At 48.4% G+C, this 12,816-nt stretch overlaps 1 protein-coding gene across 13 annotated transcripts in view; it reads right to left on the bottom strand.

The window, feature by feature from the left end:
• PRRC2A (proline rich coiled-coil 2A) overlaps positions 1 to 12,816 on the bottom strand; it is a 1,857,131-nt gene that overhangs the window by 1,072,873 nt on the left and 771,442 nt on the right. For all 13 annotated transcript variants that reach the window (XM_078645954.1, XM_078645958.1, XM_078645955.1 and 10 more), the window contains exon 12: positions 5,286 to 5,658. In XM_078645954.1, the coding sequence (XP_078502080.1) occupies positions 5,286 to 5,658 (373 nt within the window). The remainder of the gene's footprint in view (positions 1 to 5,285; positions 5,659 to 12,816) is intronic.

Here is a 12,816-nt window from a genome sequence, read left to right as displayed (position 1 = left end):
TGAAGCGGAAACTACGCGATAGGAGCCTGAGATATGCACTACTGTTCCCGGCCCGTCTCAAAATAATGCATGACAATAAATCATATTTCTTTGACACGCCTGAGGAGGCAGCGGAGTGGATGGAAGTTTCCTTGTCGTCGCTGAACAAGCAGGACCCGTTTGCAGATAACCAGAGTGGAGGACCTTCATGCCAAAGGAAGCAACGAGAAGACACGAGTGGGAAAAGCGCAAAGGGATCATCGGCCAGCGGTGGATCAACATCGGCCCGGGCTAGAGAGACGCCGGAAATTGCCCGGCTGACGGAGGCTGCGCTGGCTGCTTACGATGCGGACGACGTCTTGGCCATAAGCGGCGACTCAGACAAGCGCACGGAAGTGTCGGGCTCTGCCACCAGCCTAAAACTCTTCCCTAAAATCACTGTGCAGGTGGCGCATGACTTGATTGCAACAGTGGCAGCCTTTGGTTGGTAATGTATGAGAATTGCACGGGAGCATGGGCGGGCTACCGGGGGAGGGGGATACACTAGCGCAGGGCACGCTGTGGTGACACCAACAGACCCATAGCGGGCGTCGGTGGGATCCACCCACCCACAGCATAGACATGTTCAGGTTTCACTGTCGCCCACGTTGGGCGATAAAGTTCGGACCTCAGGATTTTTCACTTGGGGACCTTGAAGTTGGGGGGTTACATGTATTGATGGCCCTTGGAACACAATCTACACTACACACACTGTTTCTAGTACGTGGCTTACTGACAACACCGGATACAAACCAAAATGGGGACTCTTAATACCTACAAAGTATGCACCTGGAACGTACGGGGCATGGGGTCCGTACACAAAAGACATAGGCTGTTGGCACAACTCAATCGGAGGAAAGTCATGGTGGCATGCCTTCAGGAAACTCATCTAAACAGTGCGGAGAGCATGAAGCTACACAAAAAATGGAAGGGTCAGTTATTTGCTACTTCTTATTCAGTGTTCTCGAGAGGGGCGGCCATATGGTTAAGGAACTCTGTCCCCTTCAGACTGGTGGAAAAGAGGAAGGACACGGAGGGCAGGTACGTGTTCATCCGTGGACTATTGGATGGCTCCCATGTGGTGATTGGCAGTGTTTACGCGCCGAACTCCGGCCAATCGAATTTCTTAGCTAACATTAACAGAGTACTAGCGGACTGGTCGGATTACCAGTGGCTTATTGGTGGGTATTTTAATGCAGTCTTAGATGTGTCACTAGATAGGTCCCACCCTCCACTATACGCCACTGAGAGCAAGAGGCAGGCTGATGCGCTCGCGCACTGGGCGGAGGGTTGGGATTTGGCTGACGCCTGGAGATGTAAGCACCCACTTAATAAAGAATACACATTTTACTCTCCACCCCATGGCCTTCACACCAGAATAGACCGAGTGTTCAGTACTAACTCTTTACTGGGGGCGGTGACACTAGCGGAGCACATGGGTAAGACCCTCTCTGATCATAACCCGGTTGAGGTCACAATACAATGGGGTAGGATCCCAACACCTATACCGATCTGGCGCCTTAACACGGAATTACTGGAGGACACGGTTTTTAAAGCAGCACTTACGGACACCATAACAAACTACTTCGCCACAAACACTGACACCGCCAGTTCCCGACAGGTGGAATGGGACTCCTTCAAGGTGTACATGCGGGGCGAGGCGATGGGTACACGGGTGGGCATGCGACACACTGTGATGGAGAGACTCAGAGACGTAGAGGGGCGCCTGGCTATGCTCGAAAGTGAAGCTGCCGGCACAAATCTGCCCTTCACGCCACTACAGGAGGCGCGCATTCAGCATGCCGAAATATTAGAGGAACTGCGGGTCCTTGACTACAGAGCATACACATGTAAACAACACGCGCAGGCTGAGAGACCAGGTCCTTTACTAGCCCGTATAGTGCGAGATGACCCAGTACACTTGCCCATACTAGAGATTACTGATCAGAGGGGAACACTAGTCACGACACAAATAGGCATTAACACTGCTTTCAGGGACTATTATGAGACGCTATATGGCCCACACCGGCAGCTGTCAGAAGCGGCATTTGAGACATTCATGACGGGACTAGCCTTACCACAACTCGCGGCCTGTCAGAAGACAGACCTGGCACGACCCATCACAATCGCGGAAATACGCCAGGCCATTTGTGCACTCCCTGGAAATAAAACCCCCAGGGCGGACGGCCTCCCGGCTGAGTTCTATGGACCCTACGCTGACCTGCTCGCCCCGCGCCTTCACGCGGTGTACCTAGAGGCGTTGAAATCACAAGGCTTACCGCGCTCCTCATTACAGGCATTGATAGTATCACTTCCGAAGCCAGGTAGGGACGTCACACAACTGGCTAATTACAGACTCCTGTCTCTACTGAACACAGATTATAAAATTCTGAGTAAGGTTCTCGCGGTGAGACTGGCCCAGTATATCCCATACCTGATACACCCTGATCAATGCGGCTTTGTCCCTGGCAGAAGCACGGCTATGAACCTGCGAAGGCTCAGCCAACTCATGCTACATGACCGGGCGCTGCTCGGGATGGAGGGCTGCATTTCTCTAGACCTTAAACAGGCATTTGACTCCCTGAGGTGGGATTTTATGTTTGCGGCGCTTGCGCGATTTGGAATACCGCCAGAATACATTGCCTGGATACAACTACTGTATACCTGCCCAACAGCCCGGGTCCGCACGAACAGATGCATCTCGCCACAGCTGGACATAGCTAAGGGTACTAGGCAGGGATGCCCACTATCCCCACTCCTGTTTATACTCGCGAATCGGCACAACACCGGGGCATACAAAGGGCCGGGACGGTGCACGTGGTATCGGCATATGCAGACGATATCATCATATATCTGAGAGACCTGGGGGGCGGGCTTGACCCCATACCCGAGATCTTTGAGGACTTTCGGGCACTATCGGGCCTAGCTATCAGTGAGCCTAAGTCCTATGGGTAGTACTTCAGAGACACAGGAGAAACTGCCCGGCTGCCTTTTCCACCACACGCCTTTCAAATAGCGGAAACTACTTTCAAATACCTGGGGATACAAATATATAGGGAAGCGAAGGATATGATCGACGGTAACCTGGGGAGGGCGATCGCGAAGCTGAAATCGCAGATACAGTTCTGGACCGCTTTGCCGCTGTCAGTGGCAGGCAGAGTGACCATCTCTAAAATGGTGGTACTCCCCCGCCTTATCTATTATTTCACGGGCTTACCTTTCGCGATCCCCATATCCTTGTTTAAGCTACTGAACACCCTACTTACGGAACTAATATGGGGGCCGGGTAGGAGACGCATTGGCCTGGCTAAACTGCAACTTCCTGCAGCGGCAGGTGGCATGGGAGTCCCGAACTTCCAGGCGTACAGCCACGCCTGTCAACTGCAATGGCTGGCCTATTGGCTAGCGGGACGCAACCTACACGAAATTGGTATAACAGAGGCAGAGTGGGAGAGAGGGGTTGTCCACACATTGATGCTACCAAGGGCGGAGGTCCCCGGATAAACGCCGCCCCTGCTCCGGCTTGCGATCGGCTACTGGCGGAGGGCCGTGAAATACACAGCCCCCGATTCCTCTTACGCCACGATACCGATGCTAGGGATTCCGACGGGAACAGGCCCACTGTCAGCCCGTACACTGAAGGTGTGGCATGATGCGGGGGTGTCTCAAGTGGGGGACCTCTTCGCAGATGGCAGAATTATGTCCTTTGAGGACTTCCGCACCACACACCGCACCCCGGGGGGACTGTTCCTCCTACACGCCGGGTTGCGACGCTATATAACTAAGACTTGGTCTCCACACGGAGTAGAACCCCCGGCGAACCCCCTGCTCACAATGCAATACCTCATGGGATCGGGTAGCCACCTGACGAAATGGATAACAAGTAGTATACGAATGGGGAGGGCGACATCACTACAACCACTGCGAGACAGGTGGGAGGGAGATTTGGGCAGAACGCTTAGAGACAAGGAATGGGAACCTGTTCTCAGATTCCCCACAGAAAGTGTCCAGGAACCCGAAATTTAAGTATATTCAACTAATGATACTGCACAGGGCATACCTCACCCCTTACCGATTACATGTGATGTTCCCCAACACCCCCGCTACATGCCCCCGATGTGGCGCGGATAATGCGCGCCTCCTACACATGCTATGGAGTTGCCCAAAACTGGGATACTACTGGAAGACGGTCCAAGACGCATTATATAAACTGGCTCCTTCCAGACCATACACCTCCTTGGAATATACCATGTTAGGACTGGGACCTGTAGAGCGGAAAAGGAGCGTAACTGCGCGTTTTACAGACCTAGCCCTGTTACTTGCCAAGCGTACCATCACAATGCGATGGAAATCGGCTAGGCCACCAGACCCCGAGATGTGGCAGTGAGAGGTGGTACGCTGGGGGAAGGCAGAGGGTGTGACACTACAGCGCGAAGAGCGTAGGTGACTCAGGAAGACCCTAATATCACTAGACTGGAACACTATGGTGGAGGCCTTTACTACGGGTAACGACACTCCGTCTACCCCATCAACTACAGATGGTTAGACACAGGAGCGGTATGATTGAAATGCATAGACTCCCCCCGACTCCACTATTATTGCAGCACTGAAGTTAGACAATAGTTATGGGTGTAACATGAGAAGAACGTGTATATATTGCAATGTGTATAGCCCTACATAGGTTTCTATGAAAATGGACACTGTGTACTAGAAATACTCGCCTAAGCCAAGTACTGTATGTAATTGATGTATCCACGTAAGTGCCGGGGAAGAGAGGGACTGGGTGGGGGGAGTTGAAGGGAAATCTAATGGCCATATATAAAATTGAAAATGTTTGACAACCGGCTTATCCTTGCTAACATGTAAGAACCGTGAAATAAGTGCTCTATACTGATATTGTAACTGCTGTAACTGTTCTTACCTACTTGCTAATAAAGAAATTTTTAAAAAACAAAGAATTCCCAATGTCCACAAAAAATCCACATTCTCAAATTATACCAGCTTATCTAAAATAAACTCTGATTGACCGAGACCCCAAAAAAGGCAACACAGAAAACAGGTAGGATTATTCAGTGTGATTATTAATAATGATATAATAGAGAATCAAGATCATATAAAAACTACATTCAAAACAGAAAATCTTCACACTGAACATTTTGGCAATTTGAACACAACTTAATACTACATCAACAGTACATTTTTTGGGACAATAACCTTTGTTTCTGACTACTGTAATGTGTAGCTCCAAATAGAGCATGGCAACATACCTGGCATAGAGTCAAAGCTGCTGCTGCTGCTCCCACTGCCACCTATTCCATTTCCGTTACTCATTCCCATTTGATTAGGGGAGACTGCTGCCTCTTCGCCTTCCATTGCCTCTGGAGCTTCCTTTAAAGCTTCACCCTTGGGACGTTTCTCAGGAACCCGGAATTTCTCATCCAATCGCTTAAGCTTTTCGGCACAGGCGGCACGCCGCTCCTCCTGCATCCGCCGCTCCTCTTCCTCACGGCGCCGTCTCGCACGCTCAACTGCAGCAGAGATCTCAGAAGAGGACTGTTTGCGCCTCTGGCGCCAGGTTTCATCCTCATCCTCGCCCACAGGAGGCTTTTGGACAGATGTTTTCTCCTGAGCCACAGCAGCCTTTCGGATGAAAAGAAAATAGAATTAAAATGGTATACATTCTTGTAGATTGTTACCGCTGTGCTGTTAAAATAATTTGTGTCACATCCACTGCCATCAAACTTCTGTAACATCTCAAGTTCACTATGTAAGAAGCCATCTTTATATGGTAGTGCCAATGTATTGACACATTAGGCAAAAAGTACAGATGACCCTTATTGGGTTACACGGCTCAAATTAATAACGACAAGTGCTATATTCATGGTAATGTGATCAAGCAGCTTAGGCTTATACGAAGGTAGAATTTAAGCATTTGCAGCACACAGGTTCAATAAATGACACCCACAAGAAGAAAATCAAAAACAAAATTAGAAAAATAACAGATTTTATATCATTTTAGACACCAAGATCATCAGGACGGGCAAGTACTCTCAAAGATATGATTTTTACAATAAAACAATAAAAATGATCCAATAACTGTTTGAGGTATGAGCCTCGAAAGCAGTAATGAGATCCTATGGGAGAAACATACACTGCATACATATGCTTGTGAGGTGTCCCTTGTGAGAAAGTGGCTCGATATATACTGGAACAAAGTAAGGTACAGTGTGTATAGAGGCCACTAACCCCAGAGGTATAACAGAAGTTAAAGTCAGGTCTGACCTTACCCTCAAAAGTGGTAGCTTGGTCGAGCAGTAAGGCAGTACCAGAGGACAGTGTAAAGCATTTGTTGTACACACTCAGTCAGCAAAAGGTTTCACACACTCAAGAACTGAACTCCAGTCCAATCGTCTTTATATAAAAAAATATAGTTTTATTTTAGAACCAACAGGTATCAAAATATACTTTTCTCAAATGAGTGACTTTAGGTAATTACTTTGCAGAAAGGCAATAGACTTGGTAAGTACAATAGTTATTGGGATTGCAATAGGCAACACAATTCTAAACACAATTTAGCATTGAACTCAATAGGCTTTTCTACATAAATGCAGTTGATTACTTTCAGGATTACTTTTCTAACTACAGGACAGGATCCTGGATTCAGTCCCGGGACCTAAGCTGTAAACTGTTAAGTAAAAGCGTTTTGGTTTAGGTTGTAATTTTTAAAGGATATAAATGTATTTTCAAAGTTGACACTTAGAAACTTTTCAGAGAAAAACCTGCAATGTTATCCTATGGAAGGAAATTTAAGTCGCAGGTAAAGTAGGTTCTCATAACTTTTGTAATCCAGTACTGGACTCCTAGGTTCAGCACTGGGCCTTCTACCTAAGACAGGTAAGTATTTGTGTTTCAGTAGTTGGTACGATTTTGAAAGAATATTTGTAATTTGCAAAAATCGACACAGAAGAAATGTCAGAGAAAAACTGTCAATGGTTTCCTACGGAAGAAAATACAGGTAACTGGTAATTACAGTTAAGATTACGTTTGCGATTCAGTACTGAACTAGAAAGTACAGCACTGGCTTCTCTCCTGATCCCAGGTGAGCATTTCGGAAATCGTTCTTCGGCTGATTTTAGAGAAATATTGTAAAGTTTCAAAACTCCACACGTAGAAGAAATTTCAGAGAAAATCAGTCAATGTTAGCCTACGGAAGGAAAGTGAGTTATGCGCTTTCAGGTGAGTACTCGACTGGTGAGGTTAACCTCTTGGGTTCCCATGACGAGCTCAGCTCGTCATGCAGCACGGTGGCGCTGTGCTGAGCTCGTCATGACCGATACAGAACGCCCACATGGAGATAATTCTCCCGCTGTGCTGGGCGTTCCATTGGAACGGGCGTGGTCATGAAGAGCTCAGCTCGTCACCAGCACACCGTGCTGCATTACGAGCCGAGCTCGTCAAGAGCACCGCGCGCAGCCCCCCATCTCCGCGAGAAAATTAGCCCAGCGGCGATTGGGGTTAAGGTGATGGGGTTAAGGTTCTGGGCATAGACTCAGGGGTCTCCCAGGGTCGGAAAGGTACAGTTGTTAACACCCTCAGCAGCACAGGGGCAGCCGGGTGTAAAGAGAGTAGGCCCAATGCAATCCAGCCTTTGGTTGGGGGTGCAAGCAGGCAAGACACGCACCTGTGGGAGCTGAGCTCCTGGTCACTTACTCAGGGCAAGTGGGGAAGTAGAGTAGGGTATTAGTTGCACTTCCAGTGGCACTCGGGCGGCTGGCTGCAGGGTGCTTTTGAGCCGTCGGGTGCTCAATGTTATCCAATGGGAAAGTTACAAAGTGAACAAAGGCTGCAGGCTCGGGGGCGGAGATTCTTCAGGTGTGACCACCACTTCGAGAGGTAAGTTGAGTCTTGGAGAAGAGGTAAGTATCCCAAAGGAGGGCACAAGGGGCGCCGGGGTCTTTGAGTGTTGGGAAATCTTACCCTCGGCTGGTCGCAGTTGGGGGGGGGGGGGTGTCTTTGGGCACTAGACTTCGGGTTCCAGTCGCCTTGTGGGACGTCCTCGTGGTCTTGGGTCACTTAGGCACGGGCCGGGCTCGGCAGGTGCAGAGTGGGCTGGATTCGGGGTTCCAGGCTGGCACCCGGGGTATGGCTGTTGGAGCAGAGCCTCTGCTTAGGGGAGTCCCAGTCTTTGAGAGGGTCAAGACAGGCAGGTCCTCTGAATTTTCCAAGGTGGCTATCCGCAGGAGTCACTGGGATTTAGCAGGGGCAGGTTCCAGGGTCGACAGGCCGGTAGGGCTGGGGCCAAGTCAGTTGGTGTCGTCCTGTTAGCAGCTGCACGGCGGGTCTTCTTGATCATCTTTCTTGTTTGCTTATCGGGATCTGTGGAAGGAAGGTTCAGGGTGCCCCTTAAATACTGAATTTAAGGGCCTTACAGGTAAGGCAAGGGCAGGGACCAATAGGTCCCTGTCCTGGGGTGGGTACACCCCCTTGTCTGCTCCTCTCCTGTGGGAGGGGGGCAGGGGTGTAGCTGTGATTGGGCAGGGCTCCCCATCTTCAAGATGGCCGGAGCCCGGGGTCATGCCTCAACTCGCCTCTCCCACATGAGGGGTGGGGCTGACAGGCTGGCACACCCCCCTTCATGACGTAGGGTTTCCCGCCAATCTTCCTGCCAGAATGGGGGTCAGAACTGGTGGGGGCCAGTTGCTGAGTACAGTAAGTGGCATAGAGAAGCTCACAAAGGTGGCAGGCCTTTCATGCTTCCCCCTGCCCACCCTGGGGGAGGAGACCTAACAACTCGCCCAGGATGTGTATTGTTGCAGGCCCAGGAGAGCGGGGGGCTCTCCACCCAGGGGTCCAGCAACATGTCTGCTGTGTGGCAGCCTAGGCAACCTCTCAGACCAGACTTGGATTGTAGGTTGGTTTTTACGGTGGCATCTCTAAGATGCCCTCTGGTGCATTTGACATTAAATCCTACACTGGCATTAGTGCAGGTTTAATGCGCTGAGAAGTTTGATATCAAACTTGTCAGTCTTCATTGTAGCCATTATGGTGCTGTGGAGTTCGTAATGACAACCTCCCAGTACCATATACTCTTAATGGCATAGGTGCCCAGGTATGGCCATGGGAACTGTAGGGACATAGGGCACATGCAGCCGTGTCCACACCTGTGCCCACACCACTGGCATAGGGCACCCAGCTAGAGGGGTGACTGAGGTATGCCAGGGCAGTGGGTCTTGTGGGCATGGCACACAGGGATGTGTGCCATGTCTACTCTTTGTTTAGTTCTGTACTTAGACACTCAGCCTACAAAGGCAGTGTGTGGGTGTCAGGGTACAGGGCACCTAAGGGTGGCACAATAAGTGCTGCAGCCCTTAGGGGTCTTCCCTGGTCACCATGCCCTGGGTACCTAGGGCACCATCTAATAGGGGCTAACAGGTGGCCAGAGATCCCAATTGGGTTTTAGTATCAACACATTTTTAGGGAAGGAACACAGGCCCTGGGCACCAGGTTAGCAGGAGCTCAGGGCACACTCAGTCAAAGCACATAAGCAGTTCAGCAAAAAGTGGGGGCATACCAATGCAAGAAAGATGACACTTTCTCACACACGGCACTCTAGCGCTGCTGGTGCCCCTTGACTTCCAACCTGAACCTAGGGAAACCTTGGTTCTACCACCCCACCCCCAAACTACAATCCCCCAAAAGTTTACTTACCCACTTTGTTTTTCTCCATAATACTGAATGGTGGGTTTTCTCAGAAAATTCTCCTAGGTGTTTAAACTGTCATGTATTGCAACAAAAAGTAACTTAGTTAACCTGTTCACTGATATCCTGAGTTTCTTAAACTTTGTTAGGAGAATGTTTCATGCCAAACTATGAAAGTACTCACAAAGTAATCGAAAAGTAATTTCAAAGTAATTTCAAGTATTTTTGAGCAGTTTACACATTAACCGCAAAAGTAATCTGAATGTTCCTACCAAACCAGTGTTAACTGTATCTTGCAGAGTAACTTTGCATGAAGAGTTTATATCTTGGTTCTAGAAATATAACAAAAAAATAAACATGTAAACAAACAATTGGTCTGGACTCAGTCTTTGAGCGTGTGATTTAATTTCTTGCCAGAGTATGTACACCAAATGCTTAATATTAAGCCTGACTGCTCAACCACACTATCACAAAAGAGTAAGGTATTATAGCCTCTCCTAAATCTCTGGGGATCCACTGACTCTGTGCCCACTATACCTTACACTGGCATAGGATATACAGAGTCAGCTTCCTACAGACAGGCTCAAAATAGAGAGACCTGTCTATGCTCTACAATTTTAATTGTGCTACTTAATCGGAGCAGCAAAGACGGGACCACATGTCTAAATAGAACTTCCTGAATAGGAATCGGAACCCAGAAGAAAAGCAGTGGATACGGTTGGACTATTCCCTAGTACCACCATACTATTTAAAATGGATTCCTTCAATAGCTAGACCCATTAATCCATGTCTTCTACTAATACCCTAGACCCTCCTGGATTATTTGCAACAGACAGCAAAAAAGTAAGGGGGGGTCGGGCCTACCTCCCTCCAATTGCGAACTAACTTACCTTTGGTAACGCTCTTTCTAAAAAGAGAACTAATCTTTTAAATATTCCCAGATGCAAGACTGGATCTGAAAACAGTACCTATCCGCGCCGTCAAGTGGCACTGCACAGCTCCGTAAGAACCCATCCTGCTTCAGAAATGACGTGCGGGAACGTCTATAGGCTGTCCGCAAACCAGATGCAGAGCCCAAGAGCAAACTGGTTGCAACCAGTGTGCAGATTCCTAGATTTTGGACTGTATTAATAAGATTTAATAAAAAAACAGGGAGGATGGTAGGGTTGGTAAGGAATAAGTGGCCAGATAGAGCCTCTACCAGAAAGAGTGTTACCAAAGTTAAGTTGTTCTTTTGATAAAGACTTCTAGCCACAGATTTCTTACCTTTTGAATAGATGTAGGAAAGTGCCCCTTTTTATATGGTTGCCCCCCACTTTTTGCCTGATGTTGATGCTCTTTGAGTAAGTGTGCGCTGGGTTCCTGATAACCAGGTACTCCAGTCCAGTGTTCTTTACTTAAAACTGTTCCTTTGCACCCCCAATTGGCACCTCTCTGCCCACATATTAGTCCCTTGTAAAAGGTAACATGGGTACCAAGGGCACTGTGACCGAGGGGACACCCTTCGAGGTCTTTTACCTTAACACAAACACACACACACACACTGCCCTTGCAGGCAGTGTGTTTTGGTGCAGAGAAAAGTGAAGAGTCGGCATGACATACATGTATGCCATGCCTACAATTCACTGCATATGGTATAGGTAAGGCACCCCTCTAGCTGGGAGCACTATACCACTAGTGAGGTTACAGGTGCAGGAGCCCTGTATCCCTACTGTGTCTAAGTTCATTCTTAGACATTGTAAGTGCAATAAAGCCATAAAGAGTATATGGTCTGGGAGACTGTCATTATGAACTCACGAGCACCATAATGGCTTTACTGAATTCTGGGAAGAAAACAAGTTACTTACCTGTAACTGTAGTTCTCCAGGATTGGAAGTTTTCATAGATTCACATGACTGAATCATTGCCAGTCGTCGAGATGGGAGTCCCTGGTATATAAAAAAGCAATGGATAGATAAGTACAAAACTGAAAAGAGGCCTAGGCCCATTTCCTTTTTGCAACCCATAACTCCTGTTATGTAAAAGAGACTACAATTGTCCCCGAATCAATCAGAACCTCTCACCCTCCAGAACACTCCTGAGAGAACCTTTTGCCCCTCAGATTCTCTAGCACTTGTACCCCAGATATTCTATTTGCCAAAAATCCAAAGGTGAGCCTCTCAGGTTAGGAGGCTAGGTCGCATGTGAATCTATGAAATCTTTCAATACTGGAGAACTACAGGTAACTTGTTTTCTTACTCCAGTATTGGAGCATTCATAGATTCACATGCCTGAATCAGAATAGCGAGCAGTAAAACAGCACATTTTATTGTGCATAAATCTGACCTTAGGCAACATATGCACTGAAAACTGCACTTTACATACATATATACTTGCAGAGATCACATAGTATTGAGCGCCAGGATGCCCGTAGGGTTACAGTGCGCTTTATAAATGTTAAATACACACATTTCATTTAGTGTGTTGAATTGTGGGATTTGCAGTCCAACCTCAGTAGTTTGTCCCTCTAATTCCTTGGTGACAAATCTGTTTTCCCTCCAAATTTCTCCTTTGCTCTGTGCTTAGGCATGTGTGCTCAAACAGTGCACCCACAGCCACCATTTTGTGTTCACAAGCCAGTGAGGCCAGCCCCCCTGCCCCCTGCCCCCTCCCCCCTAGCTACAGGGATTTTCTACATCAGAGGGTGCTTCTGTGAGCTGTATTTACTGGGGCCTGTGCACTTCGTTTTTTGGCCAGCAGGGGGAGTAAAGCTTTATTCAAACAGTATTGTTAGATTTCGAGTTAGTGAAGCCTTTACCTGCTGAAGTCCAAAGTTGTGGATTGAGCCTGTCTGTCTCCTAGGAGATTCTGAACAGGAGCAAGCAGCTGCCCAAACCCCACCCCCAGGCCAGCAGACCATTGGCTATTCAGCTACCAGGCAAGTCTGAGCCCTCCTCTCACACCTGCCCAGGCCCCTGAAGGCCTTGTTGGGTGCACCCCAAATCATTCTCCTCCATCTTGTGAGTTGCAGCCCACATGTGCCCCAGATTGCTTTGAGCAGAGTCCAGGAAGTGGTAAGGAGACAGACTAGTGCTGTCTCTTCCCAAGACAAAAAGTTGT

This window comes from Lissotriton helveticus, chromosome 5_1 (assembly GCF_964261635.1).
Source record: "Lissotriton helveticus chromosome 5_1, aLisHel1.1, whole genome shotgun sequence".
In the NCBI taxonomy this organism is placed as follows: domain Eukaryota; kingdom Metazoa; phylum Chordata; class Amphibia; order Caudata; family Salamandridae; genus Lissotriton; species Lissotriton helveticus.
Note: the sequence above shows the minus strand (reverse complement) of the source record. Positions and strands in the feature narration are given on the sequence as shown.